Consider the following 14,343-nt stretch of genomic DNA (forward strand, 5'->3'; position numbering starts at 1 on the left):
TGATCCATGGAGTGATGACTTCAGTTTCTGGTCGAAAATTTCTGGAGCTATCTGTGATGTGCCAAGATTGGGAGCTTGAATCTATGTCATTATTTTTAAATGAGTTGTATTTGGCTCACATCTTCCAGGGGCCTGACAATAAAGTGGTATGGTCACTATCCAAGAGTTGTGGTTTTTGTGTGAAGGATTTTTATACGACTTTCAGGGAGAGGGGAGACTGATGATTTCCTTTGTGCAGTATTTGAAGCATTAAAGTTCTTCCTCGAGTAGCTTTTTTTGGATGGACAGCAACTTTAAACTGTGGGTCACCTTTTCTTACATTGTGACATTGCGGGCGATTTATGGTCTTTTATTCTTTGTCTGTTCAGTGTGACATGGGTTATGCCTAGTTTGGTGTAGGATCTATTGGCCTGTTGGATTGGGAAGTTTGGTAAGCATAACTGGGAAAAGGTTTGGAAGTCATTAACATTATGTTTGATGTGGATCATTTGGTGGGAAAGGAATGCACATGTATTTGATGATTGGGCACTCTTGACACGAAAAATGAAGCTCCATTAGGCCAAAGATTTGACTTCAACACCTAACCTTGCAGAATTTTTAGATCAGCTGAATTTTCATTCTTGACATTCTTTTATTTTTATTTCTTTCCCCGTATACTATCAATCTGCCTTGCTTGTATTTTTTTTCTCATATTTATTTTTCAATAATTTCATCACTTATTTAAAAAGATTCTATTATGTCCTTCCTGATGATGGACACCTTGATTTTATTTGTCTCAAACACTAGTTTCTGCTGCCTCACACTCACTTGTTATCAAATTTATACCGCAAGGAAAATTATTTCATGGTCTGTCTTCTTTGAAGAACTCTAAATGTTATTATGAAAACCAATCTTATGTATTAAATTTTTTTTAACAATAAGAAAAGAGAGTGAAATTTGACCAATTTTCTTAGATTAAAAAATGTTAGAGAAAGCATGGATTTGTTTTATATGTCATGTCTCAGATTACAGATTTCATCGTCCAACCAAACTTTTGGATAAAAAGTATTGCTGCAAATTAATTTTTGATCAATTTTTTTTTTTTTAATAAAAGATTATAAAACAAATGAACATTGGATCTTTATTTATTCATGTACATATTTACTTTTCATGTCTTAAAATAGGACTTCCATGACTTCAGCAAAATTTTAATTTTGATCTGCTAGGTAATATTGATGATCAATGTGCTTTTAATGATTGTGTAGCTGCAAATTTCTAATCAATGAGTTAATAATGATATGCCATTGATAGTTTGTCCGAATACCAAATGGTTAATATGTCTTGCCATTGAGTTCTAGCTCAAATGACATCTCCTCCTCTTGTAAGAGCATGGTGGAGGGTAAGATGGTGGGTTCGATCCCCATTAAGTGCATGTGTAATTGCTGCCAAATAAATGTCTTATTCAAATTTTATATGGCTTAAAAGTGATCTTTTTGACAAAATATTCAAATTATAAGTTTCATTCAGTGGTTTAACAGGATTTTGCATTTATAGGTCATTTTTTTTTTTTTTTGAATGATTGTATTAATTGTTATTTTTAGAAATAAACCAGATTCAGTAGCTGCTTAGATGACTTGATATTTGATTGTATTACTTGATTTCTTAGTTCATGAATTTAGAATTTTAAAATGAAGCATCCTTTTTATTTGTCTTATAGTTTTATCAAATCTCAGCTCTTGGTGTTCTACTTTGTGGTTCCACACATGAACACTTTGTCCCTGGTTGTTCAAATATTAGCTCTTTTGTTATCTGTAAATGATACGTACTTACATGCATACACACACACATACATACATACATACGTAGACATTCTTTTGAATAAGCTTTTTCTTACTCCTATGTTCAGTGCACTATGGCCTTTTAGTACACTTGGATGGCCAGATGTTTCAGAAGAGGATTTTAGACGGTTTTATCCAACAACAATGCTTGAAACTGGGTAATGTGTTTCCCTAGCTAGCTTCTCCTGCCCTATTGATCTCTCTCTCTCTCTCTCTCTCTCTCTATATATATATATATATATATTATCTGATGCAGTAATGCCAGATGTGAAACCTGGGGCTGCTGTCTGGGGAATATTTAGTGATGGTAACTTAATCTGATTAGTAGGTGCCTGTCATCTGCTAGGTGCCATTTATGCTGCTAATGAACTACAAATTGCTGACTTTATTTTGTGTTTTTGAGCCCATGAATAAAGTTTTACTATCATATTTGAAAGATTGCAGAAGTTGATACTGCTTTCATATATGGACAGGCATGACATACTGTTTTTTTGGGTGGCAAGGATGGTCATGATGGGAATTGAGTTCACGGGGACCATTCCATTTTCATATGTTTATCTACATGGACTCATCCGAGACTCGCAAGTGAGTTTAGTGCATAGGTGAACCTTTTGCTTTGACATTGGTATTATATTTACTAATTGCAGCGCTCAATGTGTTGTCTTTCTAGACCTCTCTCAAAGTTCAGCATACTATTTCTTTATTTGTTTTAGGTATTTTTGGTATTTGTCTCTATAAATTTCACTTTTTAAGCAGTGAAGTCCTATGCGACTTGAGCAATGAAGTCTTGTCCAATTTGATAATGGTGTCATGGAATTTGATGTTGTGATAGAGGTTGAGACAAACCAAGCCATCAATATAGGCATTGTAAGTCTATTGGACAAAATGACTACATTGCTCTAAATTAAACTTCCAAATATAGAACTGAAATTTTTAAATCTAGGGAGCAAAGTTGAGCCAACTTTTCTTATCAAAAAAAGAAAAAGAAAATAAAGGTTGAGCCAACTTTATTTTGGAGGGGTCTGTCTGATTTGCTGTAGGAAGTAGAGATTTAGCCATAGAACTTTTGTGATAAAAGAGTTTTAGATTAAAAGTGGTCCAGTGATGAAGTGTTTTTGGATGTGAGAAATGACTAAATGAGACATAATAAAAGTTCTTTGTATTTTCAACTTTGAACCCAATTAGTTTAATTAATGACCAATGTTTATTTAGTTAATAATAATAATGATAATTATTATTATTATTATTATTATTATTATTATTTTGTTGTTGTTGTTGTTGTTGTTGTTATGATGAGGATGGAATGGATTGAGGTGAGGGCAAGCTAAGAAAATAGACCCTTCCTTTTATGATTGCTTCTTTGTGTCACTTTATTTTCATTAACATGGTATAAGTGCAGGAGAGTTGAATTGACCAAATACCTTTTTAAAAATTTTATTTATTTACATATTTTATATACCTCCCTTTTTTTTTAATTCATTTTTTTTATTTGCTGATTTTTTTTTTTTGAACTACTTTGCCGGGTTGTTTCTAGGTAAACTTTTGTTTTGTTTAATGTTGGGAGGTGCATGAAGATGTTAGAAAGGCTTGTCATCTTCATCACCATTGTTGTCGTTGCAATTTGGTAGTGAAATGGCAGAAAAATGTCAGTGGCTATGGTGGTGGTTGTTTCTTGATGTTTCAAATTTTCATAGTTGATTGGTGTCCTCTATACTCTGTATTGATTTCTGGTAGATTCGAGGAAGTTCTTAGTGGTTTCGGTCTATTCCAGTCAATTTTGACTTTTCTGGTCATCTGTACAGTGTCTGATTCTTGGTGAGAATGGGTTCATAAGTTTTTCGATTGTCGGTGACCAATTTTTGCACTAGTAGGGTGGTTGTAGGATGTTTGTGAGATTCTTTGGCATTATTGTTTGTCAAAGTCAACCCTTGTTTGGTTCTTACTGTTGGTCAGTCCCTGTCCTGGATATGGATAAACTGCGTCTTGTTTGGTTGTCTTGTGGTGTTGGTTTGCGCATGGGCTCGTTATTTGATCGCCTTTTATCTGAAAAGTGAACATCCTGTGCCTCTATGACTGATACCACTGATTTTGATTGCTTCAGTACTACTTCCTCAGTTGTCTCTGCAAGTCTGTGAGACCAAGAGGATAGTTTGATCATTACTCTTATGCTATCCAGTTGAGAACCAAACATTGGGATTGCTCTAATGCACCTTCAGTCTGCAATGGCTATCTGATATCTTTTGTAGCCGCACATTTATTCTTGATCAGAAAATGTTGCTTGTATGGTATACATAAGCAATATTTCGATCTTGAGCAAGGTAGCCAAAGTTTGGCAGAATATTACTCTCAAGTCACGTGTGTACTCAAGGAGAGAAATATGTATTAACCAGTTACGACTGTTACTACGCATATTCAAGGGGAGGCAAACACTTTGGAAACTAGGAACCTTAAAAGTGCACGCATTGCGGCAGCAACAATCATACAGTGGACTATTATTGAGATATAATGGCAAACCCTCTGAGTTGGACAATCGGGCCTTCTCCTAGGATGACTACACCGTAGCATCAGGACATCTGCCACCCAGTAAACAAGGATGAACTCTACACCAAAGGATGGGTATGTTCAATTTCCAGCCCATCATTAGCAAGTAGCTTCCTCGCTTCCTCCTCCATAACCACTCTAGCTCAATTAACTACATCTCCTGAACATATGATTGGTGTGTTCACTCATTTCTCTGATTATCATCCTGTCTCATCACCTCAGAGTGTTACTTTAGTCAACGGTTCATTAGCCACTGTCTGGGGCTTTAGAATCACTCATCTAAGTTCCTGATATTGAGTTTTTCACATTATTCGTTTTCCTTTAATTTGTTGGCAATTAGTAAATTCACCAAATAACTTAAGTGTTGCGTTAGTTTTTATCCTTCTATCTGTAATTTTCAGGATCTTAAGACAAAGTGGATGATTGGTATGGTAAGGGGCATGAAATTGGAGGTCTCTATTAGCTGGATTTTGCACCTTTCTCTCCTCAACAAGCACTTCAATATTCACTATATTCTTTCTAGTGGCGTTGTCAACTTGGTCATCCATCTATATCCACTTTGAAGTGTCAAGTTGATGGAAATCGAGATCAAATAATTGAGAACTTGAACTAGAATTGCCTTGGAATTACGAATCAAAGCTGGATTTACAGAGGAAAACTAGAGAAACAGAGTTTCTGTCCAGGTCTGAAACAAGTTAAATCTACATATAAAAAAAACTGATTCTACTCTTACATAACAAGCCTATTTATGATCTTTAACTACTAGGAAATAAACTAGGTAATAGTCACATCTAGGCAGGCTATCACAGCATAAGTCAAAGCTGAAATTAATGAGAATATATGGCAGATTTGAGAAGTCAAAATAAGGGGCTGGCTGGCTGCCCTAAACAGTGGCTGTTTAGGGCTGTTTTGGGGCTGTAATAGCAGATACAGGACTTGTTGGTTGCTGTCCAACACCAGGAGTTTCTTCTCTTCCATTTGTACTTGAATTCCCAACCTTATATTGGTTAAAAATCCCAACCATACCTGGAACCCCACTGTCCAGATCTCAAAGCAGGCCTAGTTTGTTGTTTCTCCACCAATAAAGCCCGGTTGTAGGCTTCCAGCATGTTCCGCAATGATTGAAGGCTAAGGACATCTTGGATGGATGGCTTCAATCCACTCAAGTACCTTGCAACCATTTGTTCTCCACTTTCATTTAAATCTACCCTTACTACAAGTTGGTGAAATGTCTCCATATACTTTTCAACACTACCTTCTTGCCTAAGGTTGTGTAGGTCTTTGTAGAGTGCTTGGGTGTAGTTGAAAGGAGAAATTGCTCGCGAAGCTTTTTCTTCATCTTCTTCCAATTCTTGATCTTGACTTTACCAATTTGTTGGCAAGAAATTTGTAATTGTTCCCACCAAGCAGAAGATCTCCCTTAAGGCGAATAGTGACTAGCCTCACTTTCTTTTCATCCATAACCTCATAATAATGAAACATCCTCTCAACAGTGTTAAGCCAATACACAAAGTCTTCCAGTTTAAGACTCCCTTGAAATTCTAGAATTTCAACCTTGAAGTTTGTAGTCTAGGCTTGGCTCATTTCTTTCCACGCAAGGGCTTTCCCTTGGAGGAACTCCAAAAGGATTCTTAAAATGAGAGTGAGAGTCATCAGACTCATCAATAGCCTCATGAGGAGGCTGCAAACACTGCACCACCTCCATAAGTGACTCAACTTGTCTCCTTGGTTCTGCAATCTCATATCCTCTCTTTATATTCTGATTCCATCCACCATTCCTGTTCACCAGAGGGTTGGCTTTAACTCCTTCCCCAACTTCCATTTGATTTCCCCTTTTTCCGCCTCTCTTTCCTCTCCTTTGGGCCATTAGAAGCTTCAAAATTTTTTAAAAATTGCAAATGGCAGCAACAGCACAAGTTGATCAAATCTGTGATATTTTGCAGCATACTATAGTGTCTTTGGAAAGAACAGAATCGGCAGACTTTTGAGGATTTGGATAGTTCCGGTGATCAAATGCTTGCTTCTTTTAGTAGAAATCTCTTTGATTGGTCTCGGACTTGGGGACTCACGACTATTGATTCTCTCCTTTCTTTTCTTAGCTCTCTATCTCTTTTGTAATTAATCTGTTGCTTGGTTTTCGTCTATGTATTTTCTCTGTCTTTTTCTTCTTGTAATTTTCTGGTTTGCTTTGTGCTTTTCATGCATAGAGTAGCCTTTCGAATATATATATCATTCTTACTTATCAAAAAAAAAAAAAAAATTCAGTTTGGCCAGAAATTCATATCTTACGATTTGACAATGTGAAAATGTCCAAAAGTCATCCTTTTCCTCTTATATGTTTGACAAAGGAATTGTACACCAGACCACTTGTCCTCACACCACAACAAATTGGTGTTATTGAGCACAAAAAGAACCAGCTTCTTAACGTGGCTCAAGCCCTCTTGTTTATACAAACATGCCTAAATGGTTCTGGAGTGATGCCAAATTGACTACATGTTACCTTATCAACAAGATGCCATCCACTGTTGTTGATGGAGCATCCCCTCAATCTATCCTATTTCCTTCTTCTTAATACTTCCATTCGCCTCCTAGAGTTTTTGGATATGTTTGTTACAATCACAATTTTGTTCAAGGATTTGACAAACTTGGTCTTCACTCTATGTATTTCTTGGTTATTCATTGACAATTCTTGATGTCCCTTGTGGTCAATCTTGATTGTCTTCTCTATCAGTTGGATGCCAAGAACGCATTTCTCCATGGTGACCCACCTGGGGAAGTACATATGGGCAACCACATGGATTGGTTGCTTAAGGAGTATTAGGGTAGTGTCTACAATCTAAAGAAAACATTATATGGTCGCAAATAGTCACCAAGAGCATGTTTTGGAAAATTTTCTAAAGTTGTCATGGAATTAGGTCTCCGTGAATCATTGGGTTTTCAATTTACATATTAATACTAAACGCATACTACTTGTTGTCTATATGAATGACAGTAATTATTGGGGATGATTTTGAAGGCATTACCAAATTGAGACAATTCTTACAACAACTCTTTCAAATCTTAACCAATTCTGTTAAAGATGAAGTTTAGCTACAAAATTAGTTGTAGTTTTAGGCTACAAACTTACTTAATATCTTTTTATAAGAGGTGAATTTTGACAAATCCACCATTGGATTGTATTTTCTTATATCTTTCATGCTTGCAAAATTTTAATAAAATTAAATATCAATAGCTATATCATTAATAAATTTTTTAAATTGTAAGTTTTTATAAATATAAATTATGCACAAAATATAAGTTTATAATTCATATAGTAAATAATATCAGATTGACACAAAATTTAATATGTGTATTAAGAGCATAAAGAACATGCAATTCAACGGCTAAATTTTCAAAATATGTTGTAATATTTATTTTACAAAGTGAGTTTATAGCCTTAAGCTACAACTAATTTTGTAACTAAATTTTGTCCTTCCGTAAATTAGTTGGGAAGCTTAATTATCTCATATGTAGTTAGTGTGATGAGTCAATTCTTAGGAGCTCCAAGAATCTCACATTGGGATGTGCGATACCTAAATAGAGCTCTAGGACAAGGCAGATTGTTGAAAAAGCATTCATCTTAAGGTAGATGGCTTTGTTGATGCTGACTAGACAAGATCACTTTCAAATAGAAGGTTCACCACGGGATATTACACCTTACGAGGAAACCTCATAACATGGAAAAGTAGGAAGCATAATAGAGTTTTCCTGGTCGAGTGCAAAAGCAAAATACAAAGAACTGTCACATATTACTAGTGAGCTACCTTGGTTACAACACTTCATTTGGGAGTTAGGCTTCTCAGTACCTACTCCTATTCCACCATCCTATGATAGATATGCATATTGCTTCCAACCCCATCTTCCATGAAAGGAACAAGTACATTGAAGTAGACTACCATTTCGTTTCTCATACTGAGTGGAGAAATAGCTACACCATTTGTGAGATTTGAGGACCAACTTGTTGATGTCTTTACAAAGTCTTTATGTAGAGTCGAGAAGAGTATTTGTTCCAAGCTAGGTTTACATGACCTATATCAGCTTCAAGAGGGAGTGTTAGTGAGAGTTGTATCATTCTAGAAAGATATTGTGATGCCTTAGGTTTGACTGGATATTGATTAAGTGTGTGTATTGTGGGTGTTTGATTAGTCCCACATCATACATATAATGGGTTGATTTGGGATTTATTAACAACTACAAGAAGTCTCAATTGTGATAGACTAGTCCTTGGGAGGTATAGCGCATATATGACTAGCGTTTTTCCTTTCGTATTAGGTTTAGACTGCCTCCCTCTTGTACCAATCTTCTTTCAATATTTTCTTCCTGACTCCCCCCACCCAAAAAAAAAAAAAAAAAAACTCAAAAGAAAAGGAAATGCCAAAAATGAAAAAGTTCACAATACTTTTGTGTAAGTTTGATAGCTTTTGCAGCAATATGTTTGCAATGAAGTACAAAATATACTGTGAAATGGAATCGTATGCTCTCTTTTGACAAGATCAATTTTGTTCTCATTAGGTTTTTAGGACATCTTTTTTTTCCTTGGCTTATCAAAAAAAAAAAAAAAACAAATCTTTCTAGTGTGGCTATATAGTTTACCATTGCCCTATATATTGATCTGTCTTTGTACTTCTAATAAATCTTTTCAGGGGCATAAAATGTCAAAAACACTGGGTAATGTTATAGATCCAATTGATACTATCAAGGATTTTGGCACTGATGCTTTACGTTTCACACTTGCCTTAGGAACTCCTGGCCAGGTCTGTTTGTTATAATTCCTTTAAATGCTGCATTGTTTCAACATTTTAACAGGCTTTATGGGCTTACGAAAATTTACCTTATCAACTGACTTATATCCATTTCTTGCAGGACCTTAATTTATCCACTGAGAGGTTGACTGCAAACAAGGCCTTCACCAACAAATTGTGGAATGCCGGCAACTTTTTGTTGCAGAATTTACCTACTCGGAATGATGCATCTGCTTGGAAAAATATATTGGCTTATAAGGTTTGTTCATTTTTATTCTCTTTTGATGAGGTCAATGAAATAATACTATGATGCTAGGAAAAAACCTATATTTTATAGAACATTCTTTGTTTAACCAGAGAGGAAAGATTAATTAAGTACAGAGAAAGTATACAACAGATACACCAACAATTATGATAGGAAATTGTTAGAATTATGGTTAAGTGATTAAATTCACCGTCTCCTAACAATTTAAGCTTTTGGGAAAATTGGAATTTATCATAGTATCAGAGTAGAAGGTCTTGAGTTCAATCCCTGTCTCCACTCTACCTCCAATTTAAAATGTTAAAAATCTCATGTGTTAGGCCCCACTTTTGAAGGGGGAGTTTGGGTCCACACATGAGGGAGAGTGTTAGAATTATGGTTAACTGATTAAATTTATCATTTCCTTACAGTTTAACTTTTTTGGACAATTGGTAATTTATTAAAAATTACAAAGATCAAGCTACACAAATAATTTCGAAAAAGAATAATATTCTGTGGTTGTCATCCGGTCATATACGCATCTTAGGAGTTAGGAATAAGAGTTTTAGGTGATCTTTCACATGCTTTTAAGATCCAACTATTTCTTTTTCTCCAAATGCTTCACATGAGACAACAAGGGTGTATTTGAAATGCCTATCCTTTGAGATCTACCAACTGACCTCGCCAACTAGATAACAGATCAATCACGCTTTGACATGTGACCCACTGATTTCGGAAAAGACTTAAAACAATAGTCCCCAACTCTCTAGCGATATCACAAAAATTAGATTACAACCAGTCGCTCCAAAATCACAATCTCCCAAATAGGCTAAAAGGGCTGAAAAACAAGTGAAACTTCAACAAAGAAACAACACTCCATAACACTATCCAAGGAGGACAAGCCTCTCAAATTCACAAAGCAAAAAAAATTTCACAAATCTGCAAATAACCATCAAACTAATCTTCCTTGGTCTGATTTAGCCCTTATGGGACTAGGCCCAACCAACAAAACAAGCAAAAAAGCTCCAAAATCACACATCGAAAAAAATATGCCGATAAACCCAAAAGCCATTGGAAAATATAGATAAGGTGATCTATTATCTCCTTTTCTCTTCGTCATTGTCATGGATACAGTGGGTAAAATGTTGGATAAGGCTGTCAATGAAGGCCGTATATCAAGCTTCAAGGTGGGCCATCTAGAAGGAAGTTCTTTAGTAAAGTCTCATCTCTTTGCTTACGAATTTTCTGTGACTCTGATGTTGATCAACTTTTGCTACTACGTATGGTGCTCATCTGGTTAAAGGCAGTTTCAGGTTCAAAAATTAATCGGGGCAAGTCTGAGTTGGTTCCTATGGCAGTGGTTCCGAACATTATGCTTTTGGTGGATGTGCTAGGATGCAAGTAGGGTGGGTCTTCCATTGGGTGCTAATTTCAAAGAAAGGGCATATGGAATCCAATTTTAGAGAAGGAGGAAAGGATATTTGCAGGATGGAAATGTTTATATTTATCTAAGGGAGGAAGAGTCACTTATATTAAGAGTGCTCTTTCGAGCTTGCCTACCTACGTTCTCTCTTTATTTCCTATTCCCACAGATGTGGCTTATCATATTGAAAAACTCTTAATGGAAATTTTTATGGGGTGGTATGGGGGAAGAGACTAAACCTCATCTAGTTAAATGGGCAGATGTTTGTACTCCTCTTTCTTCGGGTGGTTTGGGTATTAGAAGATTGTTTACCCCAATATACTTCCTGTATTCTTGGGTGACTCGTTTCTTGATTTACATAATTTTAGTACTTATATAAAAAAAAGACCATTCACTCTAAATGGCTCCTAAAAATTTGACAAAAATTACCTTATTTACTTTGAGAGAGAGGCAAGTAAACCATATGATCGCCAGTCCAAGCTGTCTGTACTAGCCCCAATGCCAACATGGTGTCATGCTGAGGTCAGTGGACAGATGCTGATGTCAGCACCCTCTATTATCCCAGGATCAATTTGATTTGGTCTAGGGCTGGATCAGGGCACTCTGATGCCAAGTTGAGTTGTAGAATATGAAAATTAGGGTTAACAGAGAAAAAAGGGAAGAGGAGATTAGGGAGAGACAGAAAAGTAAGGTTTAGGGCATAGTTAGTCGAGCCCACACCTAGCATTTCTATATATTAAGAGGATTCACAAAATTAGTTATTGCCCTTTTCACTTCCAAAAATATCCCTAATTTAATTAATTTATCCTTATTCCTAAAAATAAGAAATGAGGTTAAAACCGTAAATAGACAAAAGTTAAAAGAAAAAAAACTATTGGTTATTAACTTCCCACTAGATAGTCAACATTAACTTACTACTAACCACGTTCAAAAAAAGAAAAGAAAATAACTACCCCTACCAAAAAAAAAAAAAGGAAAAACTATCCCATGTTTCTTTTTTAAACTATTACATTATGTGTGTGTGTATATATATATATATATTTTGGATGTATTACATTATCAATTTGGATTTGGATAAACACGCAAAAGCTTCTAATTAAAATAGGAATCCTATTCTCTTCAGAAAAAAATAATAAAAAAAAAAAAATCCTATCTATTTTTTCAAATTGTGATGAAGGAAAAATTTTGATACTAAACCCCAACAAAAAAAGAGAGCTTCATTGCACGCACAAAGTGGTGATGAGGCTAGTATATTTATATTAAAGCAATTTAGCAAGATTGCAAAAATATACTTTAAGCAATATAAATAAAAAAGTGGATAGAGAAAGTAACAACAATAACTCAACAGGTCTGATCAAGATTAGCAATAGAACATTGCATGTGAGCCGCTAAACACTACTTAAAATGCTCAATATGATACAGTTCCGAAAAATCCTCTAATAGAACCTGATCTCTGCACCATAAGTCATGCCAAAATTTGAGAGCTAGTGCCCTTATCCACGTCAAATCTACAAAGGAAGGAAGTGCCTCTTGAGGTAGAGGTCATTGGCATGATGCCTTAATGTCAAAGACTGTAATTATACCATGTTTAATTTGATTAGGAATTTGATAAGAATACCTCTGATGTGAGGATCCTTTAAGACTGGTTTATTCTATCCAGAAAACCCTAGTTCAAATATATTCTATCCAGATAAACTTGAATTATCTCATATATTCTACTTTAAGACATTCAATAATGTTATGTCAAAAATTAAATAAAATTGAGATAAAAAATAGATAACAATAGTTCACATAAACTCAAATGAAAAAAATTAAATTAAGACAGGGTAATAAATTGGGGATTGTATAAGATAAGAAAAACTATATTTTTGTTAGTCAAATGGTACTAAATTGAGGGTATGATTGTCACTTATATTATAAATTTTCATAGCCTTTAGAATGTAGTCACCCACCTTTTTTTGAGGGAATCCACTTTACCATAGAATTGAGGTTTGGTGGCAATTCATATGCTTGTGGACATCTGAATTCCCTTGGGCTACAACCAAACAAGGGAAGGTTTAAAATATATTAGGTTCACGGGAATCTTGAAAGATGACATGAGGACTAGGAGTTGCAGTGTTTAGATAATTCCTCTGAGATTTTATTTTCCATCCAAATTAGTTTGTGTATGAAAGACAAGGTGATTTGGAAATTAAGAAAAATGGGTGTTTCAGTGTTTGCCTTGTATTATTAGGGCTCTAAGAGGGAATTCTGTTTCCAAATTCCCTTGGCAGGCAATATGGAGGGTAAGGCTCCTTTGAGTGTGGCTTTCTATGTGTGGATGGCTACTCAGTACTCACCATGGAAAATCTCTAGAAATGAGGTATGGTGGTTGTTAATTGATGTGCAATGTGAAATGGCATGCGGAGCATGTTGATCATTTGCTTTTGCATTCCTCAATAGTGAGGGTCATGGAATTTCATGTGTGGTTTTTGGAGTAAAGTTGGTAATGCTTGAAGCATTGATGGGAGAACTACAAAGCTGGGATTGAAACCTATTTCACTCATAAAGAGGGTTTCAGATGCGGCAGATTTGGAAGGAGAGAAATCAGAGAACTTTTGAAGGGCTAGAGTTAAATATTGAGAGGTTTAAGTCCCAATATGCAGGCACTCGTTTCTATTGTATGTCTTTGGATGGAGTCAACCTTGGGATATGTAATTCTATAGGCTCTTTGTACCCTTAAATGGACGGGACAATAAGGGTGATACAGCCAGTATACTCCATTTGTTTCCATTACACTTTTTGTATTTTTCAATCTTAATACAATTGATTGTACTTATTACTCCCTCCATCCTATTTTGTTTGACTTATTTAGAAAATCCAACTTGTTAAGGAAACATCATGTAATGCATTTGAGGATGCTTATCTCAAAAAAAAAAAAAAAAAAAAAAACATTTGAGTATGAAATTTACTTAATTTTGAAAGTTGAGGTATTAAATTGGCACAATTAATAGTTGATGGACTAAATTGACATAATTAATAGTTCAAGGACCAAATTGAACATTAATACTCTGTTGTTGGACGACCAGATTAGTACTTTAACCAAAAAAACCATAAATGTGAAGATAAATATTTGCAATTACTCATGGCCATCATGTCATCAAGGATATATATATATATATATATATATATTATTTTTTAACTTAAGATTAGGATTTTTCATTTCGTTCTAGATGTAATTAGAGCACCTATAAGGTAGGAAATACATATTTTGTATATTTAAAAGATTTTTTTTTTTTGTCAGTTTGACAGTGAGGAGTCTCTAATTGGGATACCTTTACCAGAACGTTGGGTGGTAAGACAATTGTGAAAATTTGTTTTCTGTATTGCCAATTCAATATATCTCCTTTAGTTACCATTTTTCTTTCTCTTAATTCCAGGTCTCGAAACTTCATTTGCTTATTGACATGACCACCGCAAGTTATGATAAATTTTTCTTTGGAGATGTTGGAAGAGAAACATATGATTTCTTTTGGGGTGATTTTGCTGATTGGTAAGTCA

The 14,343-nt window shown here is 35.0% G+C and overlaps 1 protein-coding gene across 4 annotated transcripts in view; it reads left to right on the forward strand.

Annotated features, from left to right (window-relative positions):
* Positions 1-14,343, forward strand: part of LOC126693063 (valine--tRNA ligase, chloroplastic/mitochondrial 2) — a 70,401-nt gene that overhangs the window by 32,482 nt on the left and 23,576 nt on the right. For all 4 annotated transcript variants that reach the window (XM_050388923.1, XM_050388924.1, XM_050388925.1 and 1 more), the window contains 6 exons: positions 1,886-1,975; positions 2,291-2,402; positions 9,041-9,151; positions 9,261-9,398; positions 14,087-14,137; positions 14,223-14,335. In XM_050388923.1, coding sequence (XP_050244880.1) covers positions 1,886-1,975; positions 2,291-2,402; positions 9,041-9,151; positions 9,261-9,398; positions 14,087-14,137; positions 14,223-14,335 — 615 coding nt within the window. The remainder of the gene's footprint in view (positions 1-1,885; positions 1,976-2,290; positions 2,403-9,040; positions 9,152-9,260; positions 9,399-14,086; positions 14,138-14,222; positions 14,336-14,343) is intronic.

Source organism: Quercus robur, chromosome 7 (genome assembly GCF_932294415.1).
Source record: "Quercus robur chromosome 7, dhQueRobu3.1, whole genome shotgun sequence".
Taxonomy (NCBI): Eukaryota; Viridiplantae; Streptophyta; class Magnoliopsida; order Fagales; family Fagaceae; genus Quercus; species Quercus robur.